The sequence below is a fragment of the Setaria italica genome, chromosome II (genome assembly GCF_000263155.2).
Source record: "Setaria italica strain Yugu1 chromosome II, Setaria_italica_v2.0, whole genome shotgun sequence".
Taxonomy (NCBI): Eukaryota; Viridiplantae; Streptophyta; class Magnoliopsida; order Poales; family Poaceae; genus Setaria; species Setaria italica.
The window spans coordinates 3,762,693-3,784,700 of record NC_028451.1 but is presented as its reverse complement, the minus strand read 5'-3'; the positions used below and the strand labels follow the sequence as shown (position 1 = coordinate 3,784,700).

The following is a 22,008-nucleotide window of genomic DNA, read 5'->3' as shown; positions in this document are numbered from 1 at the left end:
AACTAAAACGAACGGTAATTTGAAACGGAGGGAGTAGGCAGTTGACATATGATCGTAGCTTCAAGGGTTATCTACTGCTGGAGCATTATCAAGTGCTGAAATGCAGAAAATATAGCTTAAATTCCTGAAAACTTTTCACATGATTGAGAGGTGGTTAGATGGTTGGATTCTGTTATTTTGGCATCAGTCACATATTCTTGTGCCCTGCCTTGACCCCTTGGACCTTGGTCACCACTTATCGAGCCTGTTCGCTTCAGCTTATAAGCCGGCTGAAAAGCTGAAACGGCTGATTTGTTGTGAGAGGAAAATACTGTTTCGTGGCTGATAAGCCGGCTAAATAAGCTGAAGCGAACAGGCCGATCCTTGAGCACACGCCTACTTGTTCCCTCTAGACCCACTTGTGTAGAGACCATCAAAATAGGGCTGCCCACCATTTTTTACTTGCAACTGTTGTGTAGGGATATGATGCCATCCACTGTTTGGATCAGGTATTCTCCAAATGTCATTGAACAAAACTTGTTTGCGCTGATTGTAACTATATGATGATGTTCTAATAAAGTTCCTCCTCTGTTAAAGAGAGAGAGAGAGAGAGAGAAAACGTAGAAGTTGGAAAACCCTAACGCCTATGAACCTTACTAATTAACTCCCACAATCCTAACCTCTTTGAAGTTGGCGAAGAGGATTTCAAATTAAACAAACTTAACTGTGGTAGAGAAACCAGGCGTTTGAGGGGAAAGAAACGCCAGCAGGTGAGGTTTAGCTCACCTGAATTTTATTTGTTCGGCGAAGTTGTTTCTGACCTCGAGAATAACAAATTATTTTCATCCGAAAAAAAAAAGAAACCACGAGAAGGCTTACCGTTATGAAGATAGCCCACGCGCGACGAAGGCCAGAGGATGACCAGCGTTTCTTGGGTCGCCTCCTCCTCTCACCCGTGATGCGAGGGCGGAGGCCCACCCGCCCCTGCTCCATCATGTCCGCCGCCGCCGTAACATCGCCGTCGGCCGCCCCGCCGTCGGCGGCGGCGACGGTCATGTCTCCGCGCGCGCGACAGAACACGACGCGCACGCTAGCAGCCGAGTTTTCCGGCCGGCGGCGACGACGACGACGCACACGCACCGACCGGTGCAATGGCTGGATCAATGCGTCGACTTGTCGTACGTGTACGTCGACGACGTGAAACGGATCGGATCGTGGCATGAACATGATGTGTCGTGTATATAGCCGTTTGACGGCACAACGCAGCCCGTGTCGAACTCGTTTCCGAACGGGCTAGGAGGACCAGCAGTGAGTCTGGGGGTCGGACTCTGGAAGGAAATCTCTGTGTCCTGGTAGGCTTGGCACATTATCCCAATTCTCAAGCACTAGGTGCTCAAAGGGATCCAAACTTGTATACTACTCCGTCTATTCCAAATTATAAATCATTTTAATTTTCTTGAGAATCAAAGCATCTTAAATTTGAACAAATTTATACAATAAAGTACTAACATACATGATACCAAATATATATTATCATAGTATATTTATTTGGTGTCATAAACCTTTGTGATCCTCGCTATAATTTTGATCAAACATAAAATGGTTTGACTCTAAAAAAAAAGTTGGAATGATTTATAATTTGGAATGAAGGGAGTACTTTGAAATGCGTAATTAAGCAAGCATCACGCTTGTCCCGCCAGATTTCATTGGTCAATGCTAATTTGTCACAACCGATTTTAAAATTAAAACCAAATGAATAAATTACATGTACGACAGGATAAGTTTCACACATGCAATGACTTCAGTAAATACCATAGATAGTGCCAAAACATAAAGAGAGAGTATTAAATTTATTACATGACCGAAAGTCTTTAATTCGAATAGTAAAATGAGTCTTTATTCTAGTAGCGGAACTCTAACGATGACGACGACTCCACAGGCAGTTGACTGGTGGCACACGTACGCCTAGAACTCTTCAAAATTTCCAGGAACCTCCTCAAAGTTGACTTGGTCTGAGCAGCGATTTTAGTAAGGGTATAGTTGGTACTCAGTAAGTGTGGGGAATGTGCAGTGTAAGGCTATGCAAGAATTGGCTATGGTTTAATAGCATTTCAGCATTTTAATTGGTTGGTCAAATTTTATTAGCAATTACTTAGTATAAGTTTATACCACCTACCTTAAGCATGAAGGTAAATAAAGATAACAACAATAATTAACATAAATTTAATTCAACTTTTGATAAATTACTCATGTGAGGGTCTGGGCCTTACTCAAGTGAGGGTCTAGGCCGCTCTTGATCGTGAGCACGGCTGTTATAACAATTTTACACTCTACAGAGGTTGTACACTTTCACTATAAGTCGCGTAAAAGTTCAAAAGAACTTTAGACCCAACCATACTGTGTAAGCCAGGCATAATACCATACTTTTGAGGTGTGATTGCATAGGGACACTACGAAACCTTTACAAAGATTCCCTAATAAGTAGTAACCCGCTAAGGTTTTGTGTATGGCGCACATAAACCTCCCTAGTAGGCATAGTGTCTTAGCAAAGCTCACTTCCCAAGAAGATCGGGCTATACAACGACTCAGTCCCCCCCCCCTCTTGCCCTTTCGGTAAGATTACCCCAAACTAGAGTCTCTAATTACTCAGCCAAGACCAGAGCCGTGTAGTTCTTGTGGTTGTACTATTTTTCTAGGTAGTTCTCCATGTTCCAATTAAGCATGGTGATCTTGTATAAATAGAAGGTATAGTATAAATAACATAAATTTAAGCATTGGTTCATTAATACCACCATACCCAGTTAGTGCAACTAAGCCAGAAGTACCCAATAGTAAAGTAAACCCAGGTTGATTAAGGTGTAGCTTAAATAGGACCCATTATGTTTATATACTTAAAGTGTATAGCATATATGTATTGAACATAAAAGTAAAGGTTGCATAGGATCAAATTATGATCAAGGGCACGACTTGTCTTTCTGAACTTGCTCTTGCTGTTCAAAGTCTTCAAAGCCTTGCTCTTCGAATCCCTCGAACTACGATCCTTCTATACCCACAAGCAAACAAACGACTAAAATAAGAAAACATCACATCAAACAACAGCAACAGAGCAAAACAGGACCATAAAACTAATCTATGTGTCAACACGAACTCATAGGCGCAAGAATAGCTTAAAACGGATTTAAAACAGTAAAGATATGAGCTAAACCAGGTTCAAGAGCTTAACTGCGAGGAAACTAAACTTTCAGGGGGCTAAACTTAAAGAAACCGAGGGCTAAAAATTAAACGTATAAATAGAAGGTCTAACGTATAAAAGAACAGATCTAGGACAACGGGATGGATTTTATAAAAGAGCATGGGTCTAAACCAAAAAAAGGACTTAGATCTAAATACTTTTGAACTGCGGTAGGATTTAGATGCAAAAACTAGAAAAGACGGGGGCTCTTAAGGAAGCAGATTTAGATGCAATATCTGAAGCGGATCGTACGGTTGGTGGCTGCGGCGGCGCGTGAGCAGCGGAGAACACGGCGGTGAATGGTGGCACGTAGGGGACCTTGCCGAAATCGAGCGTAGCTCAAGCGGCAGCTCACAATTTTTTGACGGGGACTGGCTTAGGACGAAGCTGGGAGCGTGGCGAACCGTTCTAGGTCTTCGGAGCGGTGGCTGGAGCGATGACGGCGACGTGTAGCTCGAAGAGGTGGCTTGGCGGCGGATCGTCAACTCCGGCAAGCTCGGGGACGCGGTAGGGGGCATAGGAGCACACGAGAGGACCTCCGGCGGGTTCCTTACCACAACGCGAACCTTCGGGCGGTGATCTTGTCGACGACAAGCGGCGGCAGCGCTTGGCTAGGGTTGTGGGCGTGCGGTGGCGGCGCTGGAGCTTGGGCGTGGGGTTTAGGCTTTGGTGAGGGCTGCGGAGGCGGCGGCGGGTTTTATAGACCTGGGGAGGCAGCCTGGGCATGCGGGCCACACATCGAAGGCGGACACGGGGGTGGCCGGGACTCAAGCTCGAGTTCGGCTTGGGGTGCGGCGCAAGGATGAGGATGACGGGTGGGGGGCCACCCGTCAACGGCCGAGCGGAGGCAGGCTTGGGAGCGGGCTGGCGGAGGAAGCAGGCCGCTACTAGGCCGACCTGCTAGCTGGTGAGCAAGCCGGGCCGACGGCCCAACGCTACTGGCTGACTGCTGCTGCGAGCTAGGGCGAAAGAAGAAACAGGCCAAAAGAGAGAGGAAGGAAAAGGAAGAAAAGAAAAGGACTTCCTATTTTTGAAAAGGGGCAAACAAATGAATTCAAATACAAATTTGAATTCAAACAACCAAAATCAATGCACCAGCATGAATGTAACAATAAACTCCTATGATTCATTGACTTACTTTAAAAGAAATTTAAATGCCTAATAATTTAACTGTAACCTTACAAAATCTTAAATCCTTGAACACAAGCAATTAATTTTTAGAAAAATTTTAACAAATTTTATTAATATGCAAAAGTTGAAAATTAGGGTGTTACATAACTGCTGGATTTTTTTTAGAAAAAACATCAGTCAAGGAAGCAGTGGCGATGAATCACGAAAGGAAGATGCAACGATTTTTATTTTGTTCGAGTGAGATGCAAGCATGGATACATTTGGTGGTGATATTGGTAATGCTTTGAACTATGAGAGGGTTAAAGGTTGTTCCAGTTGTTTGGTTCTTGATGTCTGTGGGCCATGCAATATTTTTTTTTGGTATATTCTACGATCTACACATTTTCATTTGGTTGCCATTTCGAAAGGTACAACTTGATTTAGTCTTAGTAATCAGCCATCCTCGGTCTCACATATATAAATGGGGTGAAAAGAATGACAGTTAGATTTTTTTAAGAAATATAAATGACCATTATTAGATGTGTTGAGTCCATTGGTAATTGATCCAATTTTGCCCGTGCATGGCGCACGAGTTACATGAGACCCATTTATCGTTTTACTATTTTTCATCTGGTTTTTCCTTCATCGGAAAAAAAAGAAAGATCGCCTTCCTTTCTGATAGCTTCTTCCAGCATGCTGAACTCGAGTGAAAGAAGGCAGAGAGGATTGCAGGAAGGATTGTTCTCTTTTAAGAAAATATGTTTTCCTTTTTTGCACTGGATCTATGTAACTCGCTAGCCCATGGCAAACGGTGTCCTGACTTGATTTCTAAAATATAGCGAATTTAGATGCGCAAAGGCTTCCGTTGTTTTTCCTCCGTGATGAATGTTAATATTACTGCACTTTCCGCCAATTTCAGCAAAACTTTACATGATTACATCTTGCAATTGCAATGTTGTCATCGATCACTAACTCGGTACTAATAAGCAGCTGCGCGCATCATGCATGAAGGCAAACTTGAACTCGTTAAGTTTCTTATTCGCAAAAAAAAAATAAGAAGAAGAAGAAGAAAGAAAGGAAAAACTCGTTAAGTTTCTTCGGACAGCTCCGCCGTGAAGACGTAGCCGGTGACCGGGAAGGCGACGGACATGACGACGAGGAAGGCGCAGATGAACGCCTCGGCCCTGTTCCTGCACTGCACCGCCAGCGGCGCCGCAAGGAGCAACACGATCAGCACGCACGTGGCGATGCTGACCCCTGCGCGCAGCAGCAGAAAACGATACCGAGTCAGCTGCATTGCCTCGCGTCGATCGCACGCAGTTGCATTAGTATTGCAGGCGCGGAGCACGTACCCTGACCGCGCGCGCCCAGGCGGGGATACGGCCGCGCCGCCTGGATGGTTCCGGCGGCGGCGCTTGCTGAGCCTGCAGGCCTTCTTCTAGCAAGCGGCTCAGGAGGTCGTAGTAGTCGTCCGCCGCCGACGTCGCCATGGCCGACCGGCAGGCAGCAGGCAAGAAGCTAGTTGGTGCGCGTGTGGTTTGGTCTGGCCTGTACGACAGGACGTGTCTGGTCCGGGCTTTCGCGGCGCGTAACAATATTTGTAAGGGGAGAGAAGGACGAGCCGTGTCATCACTACTAGAGAAAACACTTTTACTACCGGTTGGGAACCCTCTTTAATACCGATTGTGCAACTGATACTGGCAATTCGGTACTAGAGGGGGTCCTTTAACGCCGGTTAAGATAACTGGTACTAAAGGATATTAAAAAATTAAAAAAATAATCTCCACCTGCACCCGCCTACCCGTCACCTCTGCCCCCCTCCCCCCTCTTCGCCCGCTGCTTGGCCCCGCCGCCCTCCACTCTCCGCCCCGCGCTATCCGCCCGCCCCGCCCCCTCCACCTCCGCCCGACCCCCGTCGCCGCCGCTCCCGTCCCTCCCACGCTCCCGCCCGCCTGCATGTGCATGAGAGAAGAAAGAGATAGGGCAGGGAAGAAAGAGATAAGGCTAGGAAGAAGTGCGTGTGAGAGAAGTTAAATGCCCGCCTATGAGAAATGTGCGTGAGAGAAGTTAAGTGTCTAAGTCCGTCTGTGAGAGAAGTGGGACGGGAGAGAGAGATAGAGTAGAGAGAGCGGACGGGAGTGTACTAAGGGTCACCTTTTAGTACTGGGTGGAGCCTCTATCCGGTACTAATGTACCTTACAGCCTTTAGTACTGGGTGGGGGGTCCTCGGGGACTATGTGTTAGACCCGGTACTAAGGGGTACTGATGCTAATATTAATACCGGGATCAAATTGAATAGGTACCGAGATCATGAATGAGAGATCATTTTTTAGCAGTGCATGTTCAATTCGGTCGATCGTTCGCATCCCTAGTTGGACTCGTTTCTGTTCTGGTTCAATCAGAACCTGAGAAGATTTGAACAGAAAAAAAGTAACAGCTCCGCCCGCCATCCACCGTCTTCACCAACGCCGGCGAGCCTTCGCCTCCATCTGTGCTTCCCACGCATGTCCGACAAGCTCTCCTCGTTGTCCTCGCTCCCTCCCTCACCATGCTCCTCCCCATCTCCGGTGGACTAATAATGGCAAGCGTGAGGCACGAAGGGTTCCGAGCCGAAAGCCATACACAAGCAAATTGCAATCAAAGATGGCAGATTTCCATGTACCATCACAAAGCAAGGCTTTTCAGATCACGCGAGAAAAACAAGCATAGGAATATAGGATAAGCAACCCAAACGACCGTATAACTATAGTACTGCAGAAGTGTACGCCATGTTATATACGGAAGTACATCACTGCAACCATGCCGCCCTTTCGGGGAAAAAAACATCACTACAACCATACTCCCAGAAAAATATCCAAGCTCCTCATCTGAAGAATATACTACAATATATGGAACCAAAATCTTGGATAGCAGAGTACTATCAACAGCCACCACCACCATGCAATAGTATATGCAGCGAATACGGTCTCATTAGACTATAGTTTGTAATTTTGGTAATTGAGTGATAACATAGTTATTGGGACTAATGCCTTATCTAGCATGTACCTTGTAGGTTTTCTAGGTTTTTATGGTATTTAAGTGCCCAAGCTATGGTATTCTTGATTTTCATATCATGGTATCCGAGTATCTAAGCTATAATATTCAAGTGACCAAGTCATGGTATCTGGATTATTCTATGGTATTCAAGCATCCAAATGGCAGAGAAATCCGAGTGACGGTATCTTCGGTGCGCAAGTGGTGATATTTAACCCAAAAAAATCAATACCATCGGTGCGCAAGCATCAGACTAACCATCGAAGCAATTGGTACAACGGAAAAATCAGGGAAAAACTTCAAGTGCACCGGATGATCCGATGGCCTGTATTTTACATGCGTTAGAGCAATTCGCAGAAAAGATGAAGACAACCCTAAGGCACCGCATGATTCAATGGTCAGAAGTTGGAAGCGTCAGATGAAGTATATTTACTTTGCGAAGTTCCAAAGTGGTTTCGGGTGAAACTCCTTCAACATCGGATGTTCCGATGGTTCCATTGGATGAAGCATCGGATGAAGCGTCGGATGAAGCGTCGGATAAATTTTTGATGTGTCAGTGAAGAACTTGGGTGCGGGACAGCCAACAACTAGTTGCAGCGGATGTTCCGATGCTACCCGAAAACATACCATCGAAACATCCTATGGTACACTTTAACTAGCCGTTGGAGCAACGGCTCTTTGATACCTTAGGCTATTTATACCCCCTCCACTCGCTCGTTTGATGTTGTTGGAGTGTGCAGGAATCCATTGGAGAGCAAGACTCATCAAGAACACATTCCAGCCACCAAAAGTGCTTAAGTGATTTATCAAAGGCTTAGCACAAGCTTAGGAGAGTGATCACTGCTAAAATAGGCCTAGAGAACCACAGAGAGCGCAAGGTGTGCCTACCTTATGATCGGTTCACGAACCACAGTTGTACAAGGTGTGCCGGCGCCTTGAAGTCTTGGTGGCTCGCCGGCAAGTCTTCGACATCGACGACCGTTTGCGGGGGACGTGGAGACCCCCTTCCTTCGTGGAGAAGCTCCTTAGTGGAGATGGCATCAAGGTGATCGGGGAACTTGGCGTGAGCCTTAGTGGCCAAGCCTTTGTGGCAAGTCAAGGGATGTCCCGAAAAAGATTTAGTGACCGGGAAGTAATAATATTGTGTGAGTGCTTCAACAACGTGAACTAGTGGTGGTTTACCATGGGATAAATCATCGTATCAAGAGTTTGCTTCCCCTCCTCCCCTACTTTACATTTCCACATTTCATAATTGCAACGTGAATTAGTGGCCAAGCCTTTGTGGCAAATCAAGGGAGGTCCCGAAAAAGACTTAGTGACCGGGAAGTAATCACCCTGTTCGCTTCAGCTTATTCAGCCGGCTTATCAGCCACCAAACAGTATTTTCCTCTCACAACAAATCAGCCGTTTCAGCTTTTCAGCCAGCTTATAAGCTGAAGCGAACAGGCCCAATAATGTTGTGTGAGTGCTTCAACAACGTGAACTAGTGGTGGTTTACCCTGAGATAAATTATCGTATCAAGAGTTTGCTTCCCCTCCTCCCCTACTTTACATTTCCACATTTCATAATTGCAACTTGTGTACTTTTACTTTCTTAGTGTATATCTTGCTAAGATTGGCTCTAAGTTGCAAAACTTATTTTGGTATAAGGATTTCATATTAGATCAACCATAGTTGCACATCTTGATACCATAATCTAGTTTAAATTTGATGCAAAATAGTGAAACCATATGTTAAGATTTTAAATTATCTAATTCACCTCTTCCCTTCTTATGCTACGAGCACCCGTTCCTTCCGGTATACACGCATCCTAGATCCTACTCGTGCGAATCCAAACAGTTTGCTGGTCCTGCTATCACCACCTCCCTGCATACTTCTGCTCATACATATGAACGGTCATGCTGTTGGTCCGTGTGCTAGGGGCTCCTGTCTCTGTCGCCGCCTGTCCAGCATTCCTTCATCCAAAACCAAATCAAGGGAATGTCAATATAAAATTCTAGCAGAAATAAACAAAGTTGAATAAATAGTATTCGGCAAAACATTTTACCCTAAACCAAGCCCATAGGTATCCTACAAGCACTAGGAGCCGACCACGCCAAAGGCCACGGTCCACCAGAACTCATCGCTGCTATCAGTAGATGTCTGGTCACCCTCCAAGCTCCAAGCGTGACGAAGATGGGGCAGGTGCAGAAGAGCCGTTCACACGCAGAGCCACAAGATAGAAACAATAGATCATGAATAATGCGAACAGCGTGGAGATGAGCCAACCGACATGTCGGCTGCACTCCTTCTCACACCTGGAAGTACCATACAGACCACAAGGCAAGCCAACGATGCCCACACCCCATACTGCAGCCACCACTAGTAGGATGAAGCGACCATATACCGGGGGTAATAGCTGATACATCAGGAACAGTAGACCCACTGTAGTAGTAAGCACGAATATGTACATGAGTTGCCATTTGTTCCAAGTTTCATCCTCTTCCTGTTAATATTCAAAAACATACATATGTAAGCAGTAATCACAACTCTAATCAAAGCAAGCACTAAAATAGTAAAGTCAAATTATAAAAATAAGTCGGTGCAAACCAGTTGAGGCTTATACTATAAGCAAACATGAAAATTAGTCCTCAGCAAGGGTAGATAGGGACAAGATATACTTTTGTGGTCTTAGCGAAAAAGACAGTAAAGGCAAGAAAATCAGGTAGCGGAATTTTGTTCATGGAAATCATTTATGGAGGACTAAATAAGACTAAGTGTCCGTGTTCATGTAGAAAGTGACAACAACAATATCAGGTGATCTTTCTGATTTACTTCCTTCCATGGGTTACCCCAATTCCAGCTAAGAAAGAGACACGGACCAAGAAGCTGTCACCACCACCTACTCACCTTGGGCGTAGCTGGATTTGTCACAGCCACCACATCTGAACCTATTTCTGGAGCAGGTTTACTTAACGGAGTCGGTGTCAGATTTGTGTTGCATGTTGAGTGGGGCATAAGGAGTGACTCATTCAAGGATCCTGAAAATTGCACCTTCGGCATATGCTGCTGCATTATCCAGAGAATGTGCTGCTGCCTCTCGAGCACGCGCCAAAGCCTTGTCCAGAGCACGTGCTGCCACCCTCTTCATCTTCTCTATTTGCTCCTGGGCATGCACTGCTGCCTCTTCTTCCATCATAGCTTCTGAAAAATGGTGTTAAGATCAATCATTATGAGAACTGATGCAAAAAACTATATGTCCAGACCTATAAGGGCATGTACAGTGCAAAGGCTCTTAGATAGATGCTTAAAGAGAGAGAATTAATGATTCATCATCAAGAACCAGCATAAGAATTCTAATATGCCATGCAAAAAAATGCATTAGAATTTAAACTAGCTCCCAACTGCCGGTCTCCACGGCTCCTCTCGTATCGTCGGCCACTTGGCTAATTTTGTCCCACAACTGCCCGCAGCAGCCCCTGCTGGCTCTACCGTAAACCAAATATTCAGTAACTTCCTAAGCGCCAGCCCAGGTAGATGCATTCATACAGTCTAAGGCTATAACTGATTGAACAATTAACAAATCATCATTGTGTTAAACACAAATTAGCCACGGCCTACAAATAGCAAATAGCATCGATGCTTGCAGAAGCACAATACTGGTAAGCAAGCCTATCTACAACCAGTAGCTTGTGCAGGGGCAGAGGAACACCTAGGGCGTAAACCGTGGCCCAAGTGTGCAGATAGTCTAACGAAAGTAGAATTCAGTTGCTGTACTACATAGCTTTATAATGCCGAGCCTCTACATTGCTGTACCTTGAGCTATTTTCTTTCTGTCTACAGATCTTGTATGGTTGAATCAGTTGTCCTATGAAAGTGGTGACAAATTAATATCGTGTTTCAGATATGACAACTACATAGCTTATAATGCATTTCCTGCAATCTTGTGTTTTACAGGTGATACAAGATGACACTTGTACCTTCGTGAATATATATTAGATTGCAACTAAATTTGGGTTGTTTGCTATAGATTGCTTTCCGATTTCAATAGCTGTATTTGACATATGGACAAATGTTTTGCAGGTTTACTGAAATTAATTGAGAGAAAACAGGAAATGTTATGCTTACAAGAAAGAGGAACATGAACTCTCCTGAAATATGCTTACAATCCTGAGATGCTAAGCAAGGACACAGAAACTCTAGCAACCCTCCATGAATTAACTTCAAATAAGAAACGAAGTGTGGTAGCACTAGGAACTCTGCAAGTTTTGCAGGATCAGACTGAAATAACTTTCGGATGTTCATGTGAAATGAAGGAAAACACAAAACAGGAAACGACACCAATCAAAAGCAATCATGAATTGACAGTTGCAGTAATTGGAGTAACGACATTCTGATTACGAATCGGGATTAGTTGGTGGTGGCTAGGGGCTTAACCGCCAGGGAATTGCAACACTGCTGACTCAGGGGACTCAGAGCCACGAAGCCAAGGTTTCTAGCTTCCAACCGCAACCGCTGCTGCGCAGCACCACAGCCCGCCCAAATACCCAATCCGATTTCGTGAAGTGCCACCGATCGAGTAGGGGAAGGCGGAGGGGGAGTACGCATACCAGAGTCCTGCGCGCGTCCGCCGCTGTGGCCTCGAGCGGAGGCGCGACGCCTCGAACGAGTGCCCGGGCTTCCGCCGCTGTGGCCTCGAGCGGAGGGGCCGGCGCCGCCTCGAGGGCGTCCCCTGGCTTCCACTCGTGGTGCTCATGGGGGGCGTGGGCCGGAGAGGCGCTGGACGAGGTAGACGGCCACCGCCTTCTTCCGCGGTTGGGGAATGGGGGATTTGGGGGCTTTGGCTGGCAAGAATCCGTTGGCGTTGCTGGTGTTAAACCCAGAAAAGTTTGGTTCTTTTCGAATGAACCCCTCAAGAGTCTGTTATTTCTAGAATAGAATCTGTTAGTGCCCCGTGGGCGGTGGCTCTCTTTGGGCCTTGGTGGATAGCAACAACACGGCCCAAAGTTGATTGGCCAGGCCTTACCCCTAGCACAAAATATTTAACTTAACTTTTATTTCGATAGATTATTGCTTGGATGACATTATCCATCGAATGCTAATGTGGGTTGTAGAATCAGAACACGACAATCATGTGCTCCTACGATTTCTCAAAAAGACGCATCAAATATATGAGCGCAAATTTTTGACTGACGATCCGGGAGAAATTTCAACAGAGACATGGCAAAAGCAGCGAATTTTCATGCCGAAATGCATTAGCTTCATCCGAGGAAAAGGTCTCACGGCCGGCATTGGGTACAACATTTCTTTACAATTACGGTAGGATATACCATACCGCATCTTCAGATCTACTAATCCTATCATGAGGATCGGTTTCACGAACATCTCACATCTCTTAGCGCTCATGCCACCATGCTGCAACGAATAACCCTCAATTCAACTTCCATATGTGCGGTCAGGTCAGCACACAGTTCGTCCGTAGCAGATCGAAGCTATGTAGAGATTCTTCGCCCATTTCTCCTGCAAGGTTCATCACGAGGTTAGCCTAGCATGCTAACAGAAGGTACTATGGCAACAAAATCTGAAGCACAAACACGATGCTGATAGATGTACCTTCACATGGCCACTGGGGAAGGCAGAGGTCCTAAGGGTTTCCTGCGTCTCATCCATCGGCTTCCGCTTTGGCATGCTCAAGATGAAAGCAGCTTGGTCATTGGTGGCTGCTGTGGAAGTTATCCTGTAACCAGTCTCCCATCTCCGATGGATGCCTTCACTTGGGTACAGGAAATCCAACTCTACAACCTGACAGTTGCAGAAAGAAAATGATTTGTAAATATTCACACCGCAATTGCTGGAAAGCTCGAGGAACATAAATAGGTAAGCATATGGAACAAATAATGCATAAGGCCAAGCGATTGTTATAACCTGGTTAGAATACCCTGAGTTCCTTGACATGACCACACCCCAGCGATTTCCAGCGGTGGCCATAGATGTTACATGAAAACCTTCTTTCCACTTTTTATTGATCCACTTGTAAGGGAATGATTCACTGACTTTGTATGATTGCTGAGTGTAAGGAGTTCCTACAATAGTGAAAATATGTTACCCAAAACTGTATAATAGCTGGTCCTGATCATTAATAAGCAATGCCACCAGGATAAAAATGGAAATTAACAGGCAAAGTCCTTGAGAAACATAAGGATATTTGCTGCTGATGGGAAAATGGAATACAAGCCGCAAGCACGAATAATAACAAGCAGAAGTAACCTCCATACCTTTGGACATGACAACTAATGAACTTCCATTGGTTGATCCAGCAATTGCTGTTATGTAATAACTTTTCTCCCACTGCTCCATTATCCAGTCCTGTGTATAGAAACAGAGTTAGGATTCCTCACTAAACCATTATTCAGCATAGCATGCATGTGTCATGTAGTACTGTACCTTGTGCAGAAAAACTGGTGAGAGCTCATAAACTTGAGAACAGAAACCAGTTCCTGCATCCATAATGAGAGCCCAAAGGTTTGCTGAGGAAGCCACACAACTAATGTACAGCCCATCCTCATTGCCCTTTTCTATATGTTGACTTAGCCTTGAGTCAGCCACGTTATAATGGTACCTAAGAAACAAGCAACAAATGATGACAACAAATTTTAGCAACTATTTCATCACATGTTAATGGTCATATTTTTCTTTATAAAGCTAGGCAAAAAGATTGGGATACTTGGATTTAGTAGAGAAATGCAGCAAGTAACCAAACTAGTATCAATTTATCATGCCTTGTAGCATCTGATTCGTCATTATAATTACCTCTGCTTCATGGGTCGCCTAGCATTATAAACTGAAATCCATTGAGCTGCTGGGCTCCCTAATCTAACCTTCTTTTTAGGTTGCTCATCTTCTTCCAGATTTACAAGCAACCTTCCACGTTTCTGACCAACCTATAGTACAGGAAGAGACAAGGTAAGAACGGACAAGTGTGACTATCATATGAAAGTAGGGCATAAGTAGTACAGAAAGTACAGACCTTGAGAGCTCCATCAATTCTGATTGGTCTGGAGGCAGGTGATTCAATCAAACCATCAAAAAGTGAAATAAGCTTGGCATAATTTGGCTCTTCATCAAATTTCATATTTGTGACGATCTCAAGAAACTGTTTGAATGGAGCTGGACAGAAACAACAAAGCATCTCTGGAGAAGTAGCCATTTTCTTCTTGCAAACAAGAAAACTCTTGGTATCTCCCTGCAAAAAAAATATTGTTACAGACTGAAGTACACTCCAGAAGAACACCATTATGTCGAATTAAAAGGTGTATTCAAAAAGCCTACCTGATAGCCTTGCCAAGGCAATCTTCCTCTTATTAGGAAAATAAGGGTGTACGCCAGTGACTCCAAATCGTCTCTCCTACTACCAGTGCGCCCCAAATGGGCATGAACACTCGCATATCTAATAGTTCCCCTGCAAAACGAAACCAGAAGATAGGTAAAGGAAGACCATATGACAAAAGGAAACTGCTGCCATGAGAATATAACCAACCTAAAGATATCAGGCCTTTGATCATAATCGACATGACCACCATTTGTCTCCCTCCACTTTGATGCTGTACAGTTTGGGTATTGCATATCAGCAAAAGCAAAGGACAAAAAACCAGGAAAGAAGGAACAATAACACTAATAAATATATGAAGTGCAAAAAACTAGGGCACCACGCATGTTAATACTTAGATAGATCAAGACTATGTGATATATACATACCTAAACCAAGATCTATAAGGTAAAGCTTCTTATCGTCAGGCGATCCAGCCTGACCAAGCAGAAAATTCTCTGGTTTCACATCACCATGCACAAACCTGGCAAAAAGAGGATCTTTTAGCATAAATCAACAGTCATATATCTAAAGACGTTCGGTTGAATATAGATAATTTCAGCTCACCCTTTAGAGTGGAGCTTCTCAAGAATTGATATACCCTCTACAGCGATGCAAGCAGCCATATTCGCAGACATCCTGTCCGAGATGTTGAATCATTTAGTCTACAAACTGAAACATGAGGGACAAAAGGTAACATAAAAAGAATGGAAGACACTTACGCCTGCCCCATTGAATTCCACACATCCCAAAGGCTGGGACCAAGCATATCCATTACCTGGAGAGAAAAAAGATAGGTGAATAAAATTTGTTGAGCTGCAAAGAAATCTAGAGTAATAATTAGTGAACTCACAAGAATATAGTAGTCGCCCTGACGACCCTTGTAGTGGACCGATGGTATGCCATAGCAACCATTGAGAGCGCTGATAAACAATGTCCAAAGTCAGAGAGCTCAAAGACAGAGAAATAGTCCCATGAAAAATGAAAGATGACGGGATAAGTGACATACTTATAAACTTGCCACTCATATGGGGGGCCATAATTGCATCCTTTACTGTTCCGGTGCTCAAATTTCAATGCAACCTAAAAAACATTTTCCATGGATTGGTTATATGTAAGAAAAAAATGATTCAAAATTTCATACAAGGTGTAAGTGACAAACCTCATAGGCATCAGGACCAGTGCGAGCAGCTCCACCAGATACCCTTCGGCCAACATAGACCTGACCAAAACCACCTTTACCTAATTTCCTGTCAGTTACGTACTCTGGAGAGTTACCTACTTGAACCTGCAGAAATGAAATAGGATTAGAAGATCCAAAAAACATACAACCATCGTATAGCAGCCTTTTCTGATTTTATGTAACAAAGAGAGGAGGTAGGCTTTCAATTGTCATTTGAATATACTACTGCTCCACAAGAATTTTGCCCACAGTTCTATCTACTTCTAGGCTATGAACAACTATGCTATAACTATACAGAAGTAAAGTTTCCTTTTTCGCACAGTCCTCTGGAAATGTGGTTGGAAGGCATGTGATTGGCCCTTCCTGGTGTTAAATGGGTTCATCTTTTTGTAACACTAAGAATGTTTTGTACCAGGCAACGTACTGTGGATAGCATTGAACTCTGAATGGAGAGTGTTGACAAACATATAAAAGCTAAAAAAACAGTTTGTTTATGTAATTAGGTGAGGTGCAAACAGATAGAAAACAAGGAAAAATGATGAAGGCAAATAGCAGTCCATGGAAATAGAATGCAAAAGAGAAAAAAAATACCCTCTCTGGGACAGGTGTAGCTGCCGAATCATCTTCAACCCCAACAATCTTCTCAGCACTTTCACCATCCATTTTCAGACCTTTATTAACACCAACGCCAGCTACCTTGTTCAAAGCAAGGTTGTTCTTGGCTGCACCAGCAACTTCCAGTCCAGCTACAGCTTTAGGGGAGTCTTCGAAAGCTGGATCAGCTTCTAAGTCAACAATTTCAACCCCCTTCCTTCTAGGCTTTGATGCCGGAGGCGCTCTTCTCCCAGCAGCAACCTTTCTGCCCCTGGCAGCACGAGGAGGAGCACGCTTTCCTGCTCTCGGCGGAGCAGGCGACGCCGGCTTCACAGGTGGCTCTCCTGGCTGCGGTTCGTCGAGCTTCTTAGACCTCAGGCGTGCTTGACGAGTACTGCTTCGCAGTTCTGGCATCCTCTCCCCATAAAACTCGGGTCAGCGTCCCAGCCCTCCGAGCTCCTTCCAATCTCCACATGCACAGTCAGATTTACAATCATCGATCAATATACAGAAAAACAACAGATACTGCAAATAGCACACATCAGTACAAATCTACCAATCTCTCCATCTAGCCATCCACCGATATCCCCCAAACAAACAATGAAACTAAGACGGAGCGCGGCCAGCGACAGCGACCAGGTAAAAGGAAGGGAGAATCAGCCGAGCTGGATCCTCATCGCCGTCAAGAGACGGTCAGCTTCCCCCACCACCACACCCTTTGTCGAGGAATCGAATGCGCCAATCGGCACCAAAAAAAAAGAAGAAGAAGAGGGAGGGTAGCATCACATCCCCATCACCGGATGCACCACCACGGAGGGGCGAAAAAAAATCTCGCCTTTGCGCACCAGATTACCGCCAATCCGGCACCAAATCGCCACCGCCCCGCAACCAACCCCGAATCCCGACCCCCCCCAAACCCAGCGGAAACCGCAACTCCCCACCCAAATCCACCCTCCCCGCGCGCCGCGGGACCGCGCGTCGACGACCCTGGCCCCCAACCAAGCCGGGGGGGGCGCGGCCGAATCCGAGTGCGCCCGCCGCGCCGGATCACGATTTCCCGCGAATGGACGGCCCCCGCGCCGCCCGATCGCGCGGGAACCGGGCCCCCGAACGCCACCCGGCGACCGCAAAAAATTCAAAAAAAAAAGAACGGGAGGACAGACGAAGAGGCCACGGAGATCGGCCGCGCCGGGGGAGAGGGAGCGCGGGCGCTTACATCGGCGGCCGGCGGCGGGGACGGGCGCGGAGGAGGAGGCCGGATTCGTCGCCTCGGGCGCCGCGCGCGCGTGCGGGGAGGGGGAGACGATGGGGGCGGCGGAGAACGGGGGGGAAGGAGGCGGCAGGCAGGCAGGCACGGGGATTGTTGTTGTGGAGAGGGGCAGCTGCTGCTCGCTCGGCTCGCGTTTTGGTTTGGAAACGCGACCGCGCCGTGGTGTGCGCGGCGCGCCCCATGGGGAGTGGAGTGAGCGGGGGCGTGAGACTGGCGTGTGGGGCCGGGGGCGCGGGGTGTCGGTGGGCCCGGAACGTCAGTGGCCGGGCTCCCCTTAGCCGCTGGCGGATAACGCGCGGAGAAAAGGACTGGACTTGTGGAGCCGTGGTGGGAGTCCTAATTACGGGGACCCAAGTTTTTTTTTTAATGTCGACCTTGGCAATTGGCATCGTGCCTTCTCAGCACGGAATTGTGTCAGGGTTATAGTCAACCAAAGTCAGATCAAATCAAAAAATTTAAAAATAAACGAAATTAAAGGTTATAGGGGGTGGCAGATTTTTTGGAATCGTACCTTGCGACCATGGTTCTAAAAATCCCGATTCCATGAGGTAGAATTCCAGAACTCCTTTTAATACGAGTAAAATGCATTGTGGTTATGTCATTTAGATCCTCGTACTCTCAAAATGCATATCTGACTCCCTCAACTTGGGCTCGGATGTCATTTAGGTTTCTATACTCTCATAATGCAAATTTAGCCCCCTAAACTTGACTTCGGGTATCATCTAGTTCCATATACTTTGTAAAAGTATTGTCATCACAATTAAATTGATAAAAACTTATTTTTACATAGCTATAATTTAATTATAATCAAATAAAGTGAATTTCAACTCAACGTGTGTGCGGAGAAAATTGATGTGCTGGATCCAGAAAGGTTGCTGATATTTTACTTTGGATGCAATATCTAGTTGTGCATGACAGCGTGCTCTATTATTCTTGGAAGATTATTCAAATTTGAATAACTCATAGTTGCACTTAATAAACTAAAATCAGTGGTTTATAAGATAAATTACTAAATGAATATTGGGAGAAGTTGAACGGCTAATAAAACAAGTCAGGAAGTGTGACAATGAAAGTAATGGCTTTCTTGCATAAAATTTGATCTTATCCTGTTTATATTAGTGGGATGGCACTGCATTTCAAGACTGTAGACCTATGTGACAGCCGAAGCCAAATTTAGGAGGTGAGATATGCATTTTGAGAGTATATGGATCTAGATGACATCCGAGTCTAAGTTTAGGGAGGTAGATATGCATTTTGAGAGTATAGGGACCTAAGTAACACGGCTGGACAAGTTTAAGTACCGGCCATGTACTTTACCCTTTTAATAATATTAATGATAATGATGCATGTGTCAACTGAAGTCTTGTTTTTGTTTGCAGTTTAGGGTAGGATGAATTAGTCGGCACTGTTCCAATATCCAAGATCAACATATCGTCGACATACAAATACATGAGCGTGAATAAACACGAAGTGTAATTTCGTTCAACCTACCCTGCTCGATTCTTACAGTGTATCTTTTCAAATGTCACATTTTCCATATGAACGCCTCATTGAGTGATGGACATGTCACATGTGAGAAATTGACATTGATGTGATAAGTCTTAGCTCCACACGATCCCACGAGATTTGCTACAAGTCCAGAGTGTGGGCAAGAGACTTTTTTTTGTTTGGCAATATTTCTCTTCAGGGTTCTTCGAAACATTATACACTTTTATCAAACACCTCTAAGCTGTAGTTCTTGAAAAAGATGCTTACCAATTTCAATGTATGTAGACATGTGGTCCTAGTGTGAATGGACTTGCCTTAAACAGTTAAACATAAAGCAATCTGTTTACGACGGTACATCCAATTTTGTGAAATCTGCTTTACTTTTTTTTTGTCACTGCAAAACCCACGTAGCTCCACCATGCAGCGAGAGAATCACAATGGGGTTAGAGGAAAAAACAATAATTTAAAAACTTAAAATGCATTTTGCTCTAAAATAAACATAAAAATCGATTTTCAAAAAAGAAGTTGGATCAAATTGAAGAGAGGAAAAAAGGTAAGGAAAAACTAGCAGCCGAGCAACAACAGTAGCCCACTTCCAAGGGTGTGGTGCCACCAACACAGTCTAGAGCCCATTTGCACATGTGCCGTGGAAAGCCCAGCTTCCTCGGCCCACTTTCCCAACCATCCTCCGCCCACCGTTCCAAAACCCTAGCACATCCGACGGCCACGAGGCGCCCATCGCCGAAATATAAGTCCGCTTCCCACCCAAACCCCGAACTTCTCTGCGCACTCCATCTCCCTCCCCGCCGCCGCCGCCGCCGCACGCAGCCGCATCCGCCATGGGTGAGCTCCTCCTTCCCCTTCCCGCTGACTATCTGATCTCTCCGTGCAAGCGAGCCTTTGCACGCCGGCTTGTTCTGATGTCGTGTTCCTTGCGCAGGGGCGTACAAGTACGTGTCGGAGCTATGGAGGAGGAAGCAGTCCGATGTGATGCGCTTCGTGCAGCGCGTCCGCTGCTGGGAGTACAGGCAGCAGCCGGCGATCGTCCGCCTAACCAGGCCCACCCGCCCCGACAAGGCCCGCCGCCTCGGCTTCAAGGCCAAGCAGGTAGATCTCCTCCTCGCGTTTTGTTCTCCTGACTGATACGAGATGGCGGTAGAGATGTGGTTGTGCGAAGGTTGGTCGAGGCCCATCGGTAACTTAGCTCTCTATGGTGATATCACCATTTGCTGGTTTCTGTTCATAAGATACCCATCCTTGGCAGACCATTTGTGTTCGGATGCCAGTTTTTTGTGTGCGCGAAATGTAGAATCGCTAGGTGGATAACTCTACTATATTCAGTATACTGTTTAAGCATATTTTAGAGCCTTTGTTTGGGCATGCCTATTACATTTCTATATTTGATGATGCTTCAATTTATATCTTGATTGGCTATGCAAAATACTAATTAGTTTGGTTGGAACCTGTTGCGGCCACTTCCACACTTAACCTTGACACAAAAATTATGAACCTTGACACAAAAATTATGAAGAGTGCACTGCTGTTCATTGCGAATGCATTGTATCATCTTCGTGGAAAACAGTTTCATCATTCTTTTTTAGACCAAAACTTCCATTCTCTAGGCTAATTTATAGTCACCATTATAAGAGGTGAAGATAATTTGAGTCATTGCAGTAATTTTATCTGTGGTGGTCATGCCTGTTAGGCTTGTCATTTGGTGAAGCAAAATAAATATTTAGGTAATATTCAGGTTGTCAGCCTGTGGTCAATGGAATTATTGTCGCCTTGTTAGTATTAATTGGCGTGCCAATGTATCATCATCTATCTGATTTGCAGCTATATAATTTGTTCTGCACATTGTCAATTTGGTGTTTTGAATTTTTCTTTGTAGAGCTTTGCTCTTGTATGCGTGATAGTCAAATGAGCTTGTGCTTAACTTTGTGCTGTGTCTGCAGGGCTATGTGGTTTACCGTGTCCGTGTCAGGCGTGGTGGCAGGAAGAGGCCTGTGCCCAAGGGTATTGTCTATGGCAAGCCAAAGCACCAGGGTGTCACCCAGCTCAAGTTCCAGAGGAACAAGAGGTCTGTTGCTGAGGAGAGGGCTGGACGTAAGATCGGTGGACTGAGGGTTCTTAACTCCTACTGGGTGAATGAGGTATGCTGGATTCTATGGAGAAATTTCCTGTTAGAAGGATCCTATTGTTCTTGTCCAATCTATTTTGTGCTAATGCCTGCAACTGTCCATCTGTCAACACAGGATAGTACCTACAAGTACTTTGAGATCATCCTTGTTGATGTTGCCCATGCTGCCATCCGCAATGACCCAAGAATCAACTGGCTGTGCAAGGATGTGCACAAGCACCGTGAGCTCCGTGGCCTCACCTCCGCTGGCAAGAAGTACCGTGGCCTGCGCGGCAAGGGCAGCTCCCACCACAAGAACAGGCCGTCCAGGAGGGCTACCTGGAAGCGCAACCAGACCCTATCCCTCCGCCGCTACCGTTGAGCTCTATGCCTGGATGCTCCAGTTGCATTGGAGACCATCCCAAGCAAAACTTCACCTGTGTTGGGTTGCATTTTTCAAATTTTGCTACTTGTGTTCTGAGCACTTAAACTATGTTAGAAGTCTACTATGGAGCATATGTCGTGAACAATTTGCAATTTGCCTGTGTTATCCGACAACGAATGGTTAGTGATCTAATGCTTTGTGCTGCTGTGGACGGTTGATTGTGAGCAAACTCAGTCTGTGCCGATGTATTTTTGCACACGGTTCTTGATTT

At 45.4% G+C, this 22,008-nt stretch overlaps 2 protein-coding genes and 1 long non-coding RNA gene across 7 annotated transcripts; 1 reads left to right on the top strand and 2 right to left on the bottom strand.

Moving 5' to 3' along the window:
• Window positions 1-9,073: 9,073 nt before the first annotated feature.
• Window positions 9,074-12,150, bottom strand: LOC111256475. The gene is made up of 4 exons (XR_002676578.1): window positions 11,943-12,150; window positions 10,243-10,536; window positions 9,401-9,838; window positions 9,074-9,308 (listed from the first exon to the last, which is right to left on the bottom strand). It is a non-coding gene; the product is annotated as an uncharacterized LOC111256475 (long non-coding RNA).
• A 403-nt stretch (window positions 12,151-12,553) lies between these two features.
• On the bottom strand, window positions 12,554-17,824 carry LOC101773166 (casein kinase 1-like protein HD16). 5 transcript variants are annotated; one of them, XM_012844062.3, is made up of 16 exons: window positions 17,692-17,824; window positions 16,473-16,934; window positions 15,861-15,986; window positions 15,708-15,781; window positions 15,421-15,621; window positions 15,266-15,337; window positions 15,088-15,182; window positions 14,870-14,933; window positions 14,662-14,791; window positions 14,360-14,575; window positions 14,143-14,273; window positions 13,777-13,951; window positions 13,608-13,698; window positions 13,258-13,415; window positions 12,946-13,134; window positions 12,554-12,852 (listed from the first exon to the last, which is right to left on the bottom strand). In XM_012844062.3, the coding sequence occupies exons 2-16, from the start codon at window positions 16,887-16,889 to the stop codon at window positions 12,793-12,795; spliced, it is 2,199 nt and encodes a 732-aa protein (XP_012699516.1). In that variant the 5' UTR covers window positions 16,890-16,934; window positions 17,692-17,824; the 3' UTR covers window positions 12,554-12,792. The 5 variants fall into 5 exon arrangements, with proteins under 5 accessions (XP_012699516.1, XP_004955582.1, XP_004955581.1 ...); XM_004955525.4 differs by having other exon boundaries at window positions 16,473-16,942; window positions 17,692-17,820; XM_004955524.4 differs by lacking the exon at window positions 17,692-17,824 and adding an exon at window positions 17,032-17,365 and having other exon boundaries at window positions 16,473-16,942.
• A 2,134-nt stretch (window positions 17,825-19,958) lies between these two features.
• Window positions 19,959-22,008, top strand: LOC101772484 (60S ribosomal protein L15-1). The gene is made up of 4 exons (XM_004955522.4): window positions 19,959-20,076; window positions 20,174-20,340; window positions 21,189-21,386; window positions 21,489-22,008. Exons 1-4 carry the CDS (start codon window positions 20,073-20,075, stop codon window positions 21,732-21,734), a joined length of 615 nt encoding a protein of 204 aa, XP_004955579.1. The 5' UTR covers window positions 19,959-20,072; the 3' UTR covers window positions 21,735-22,008.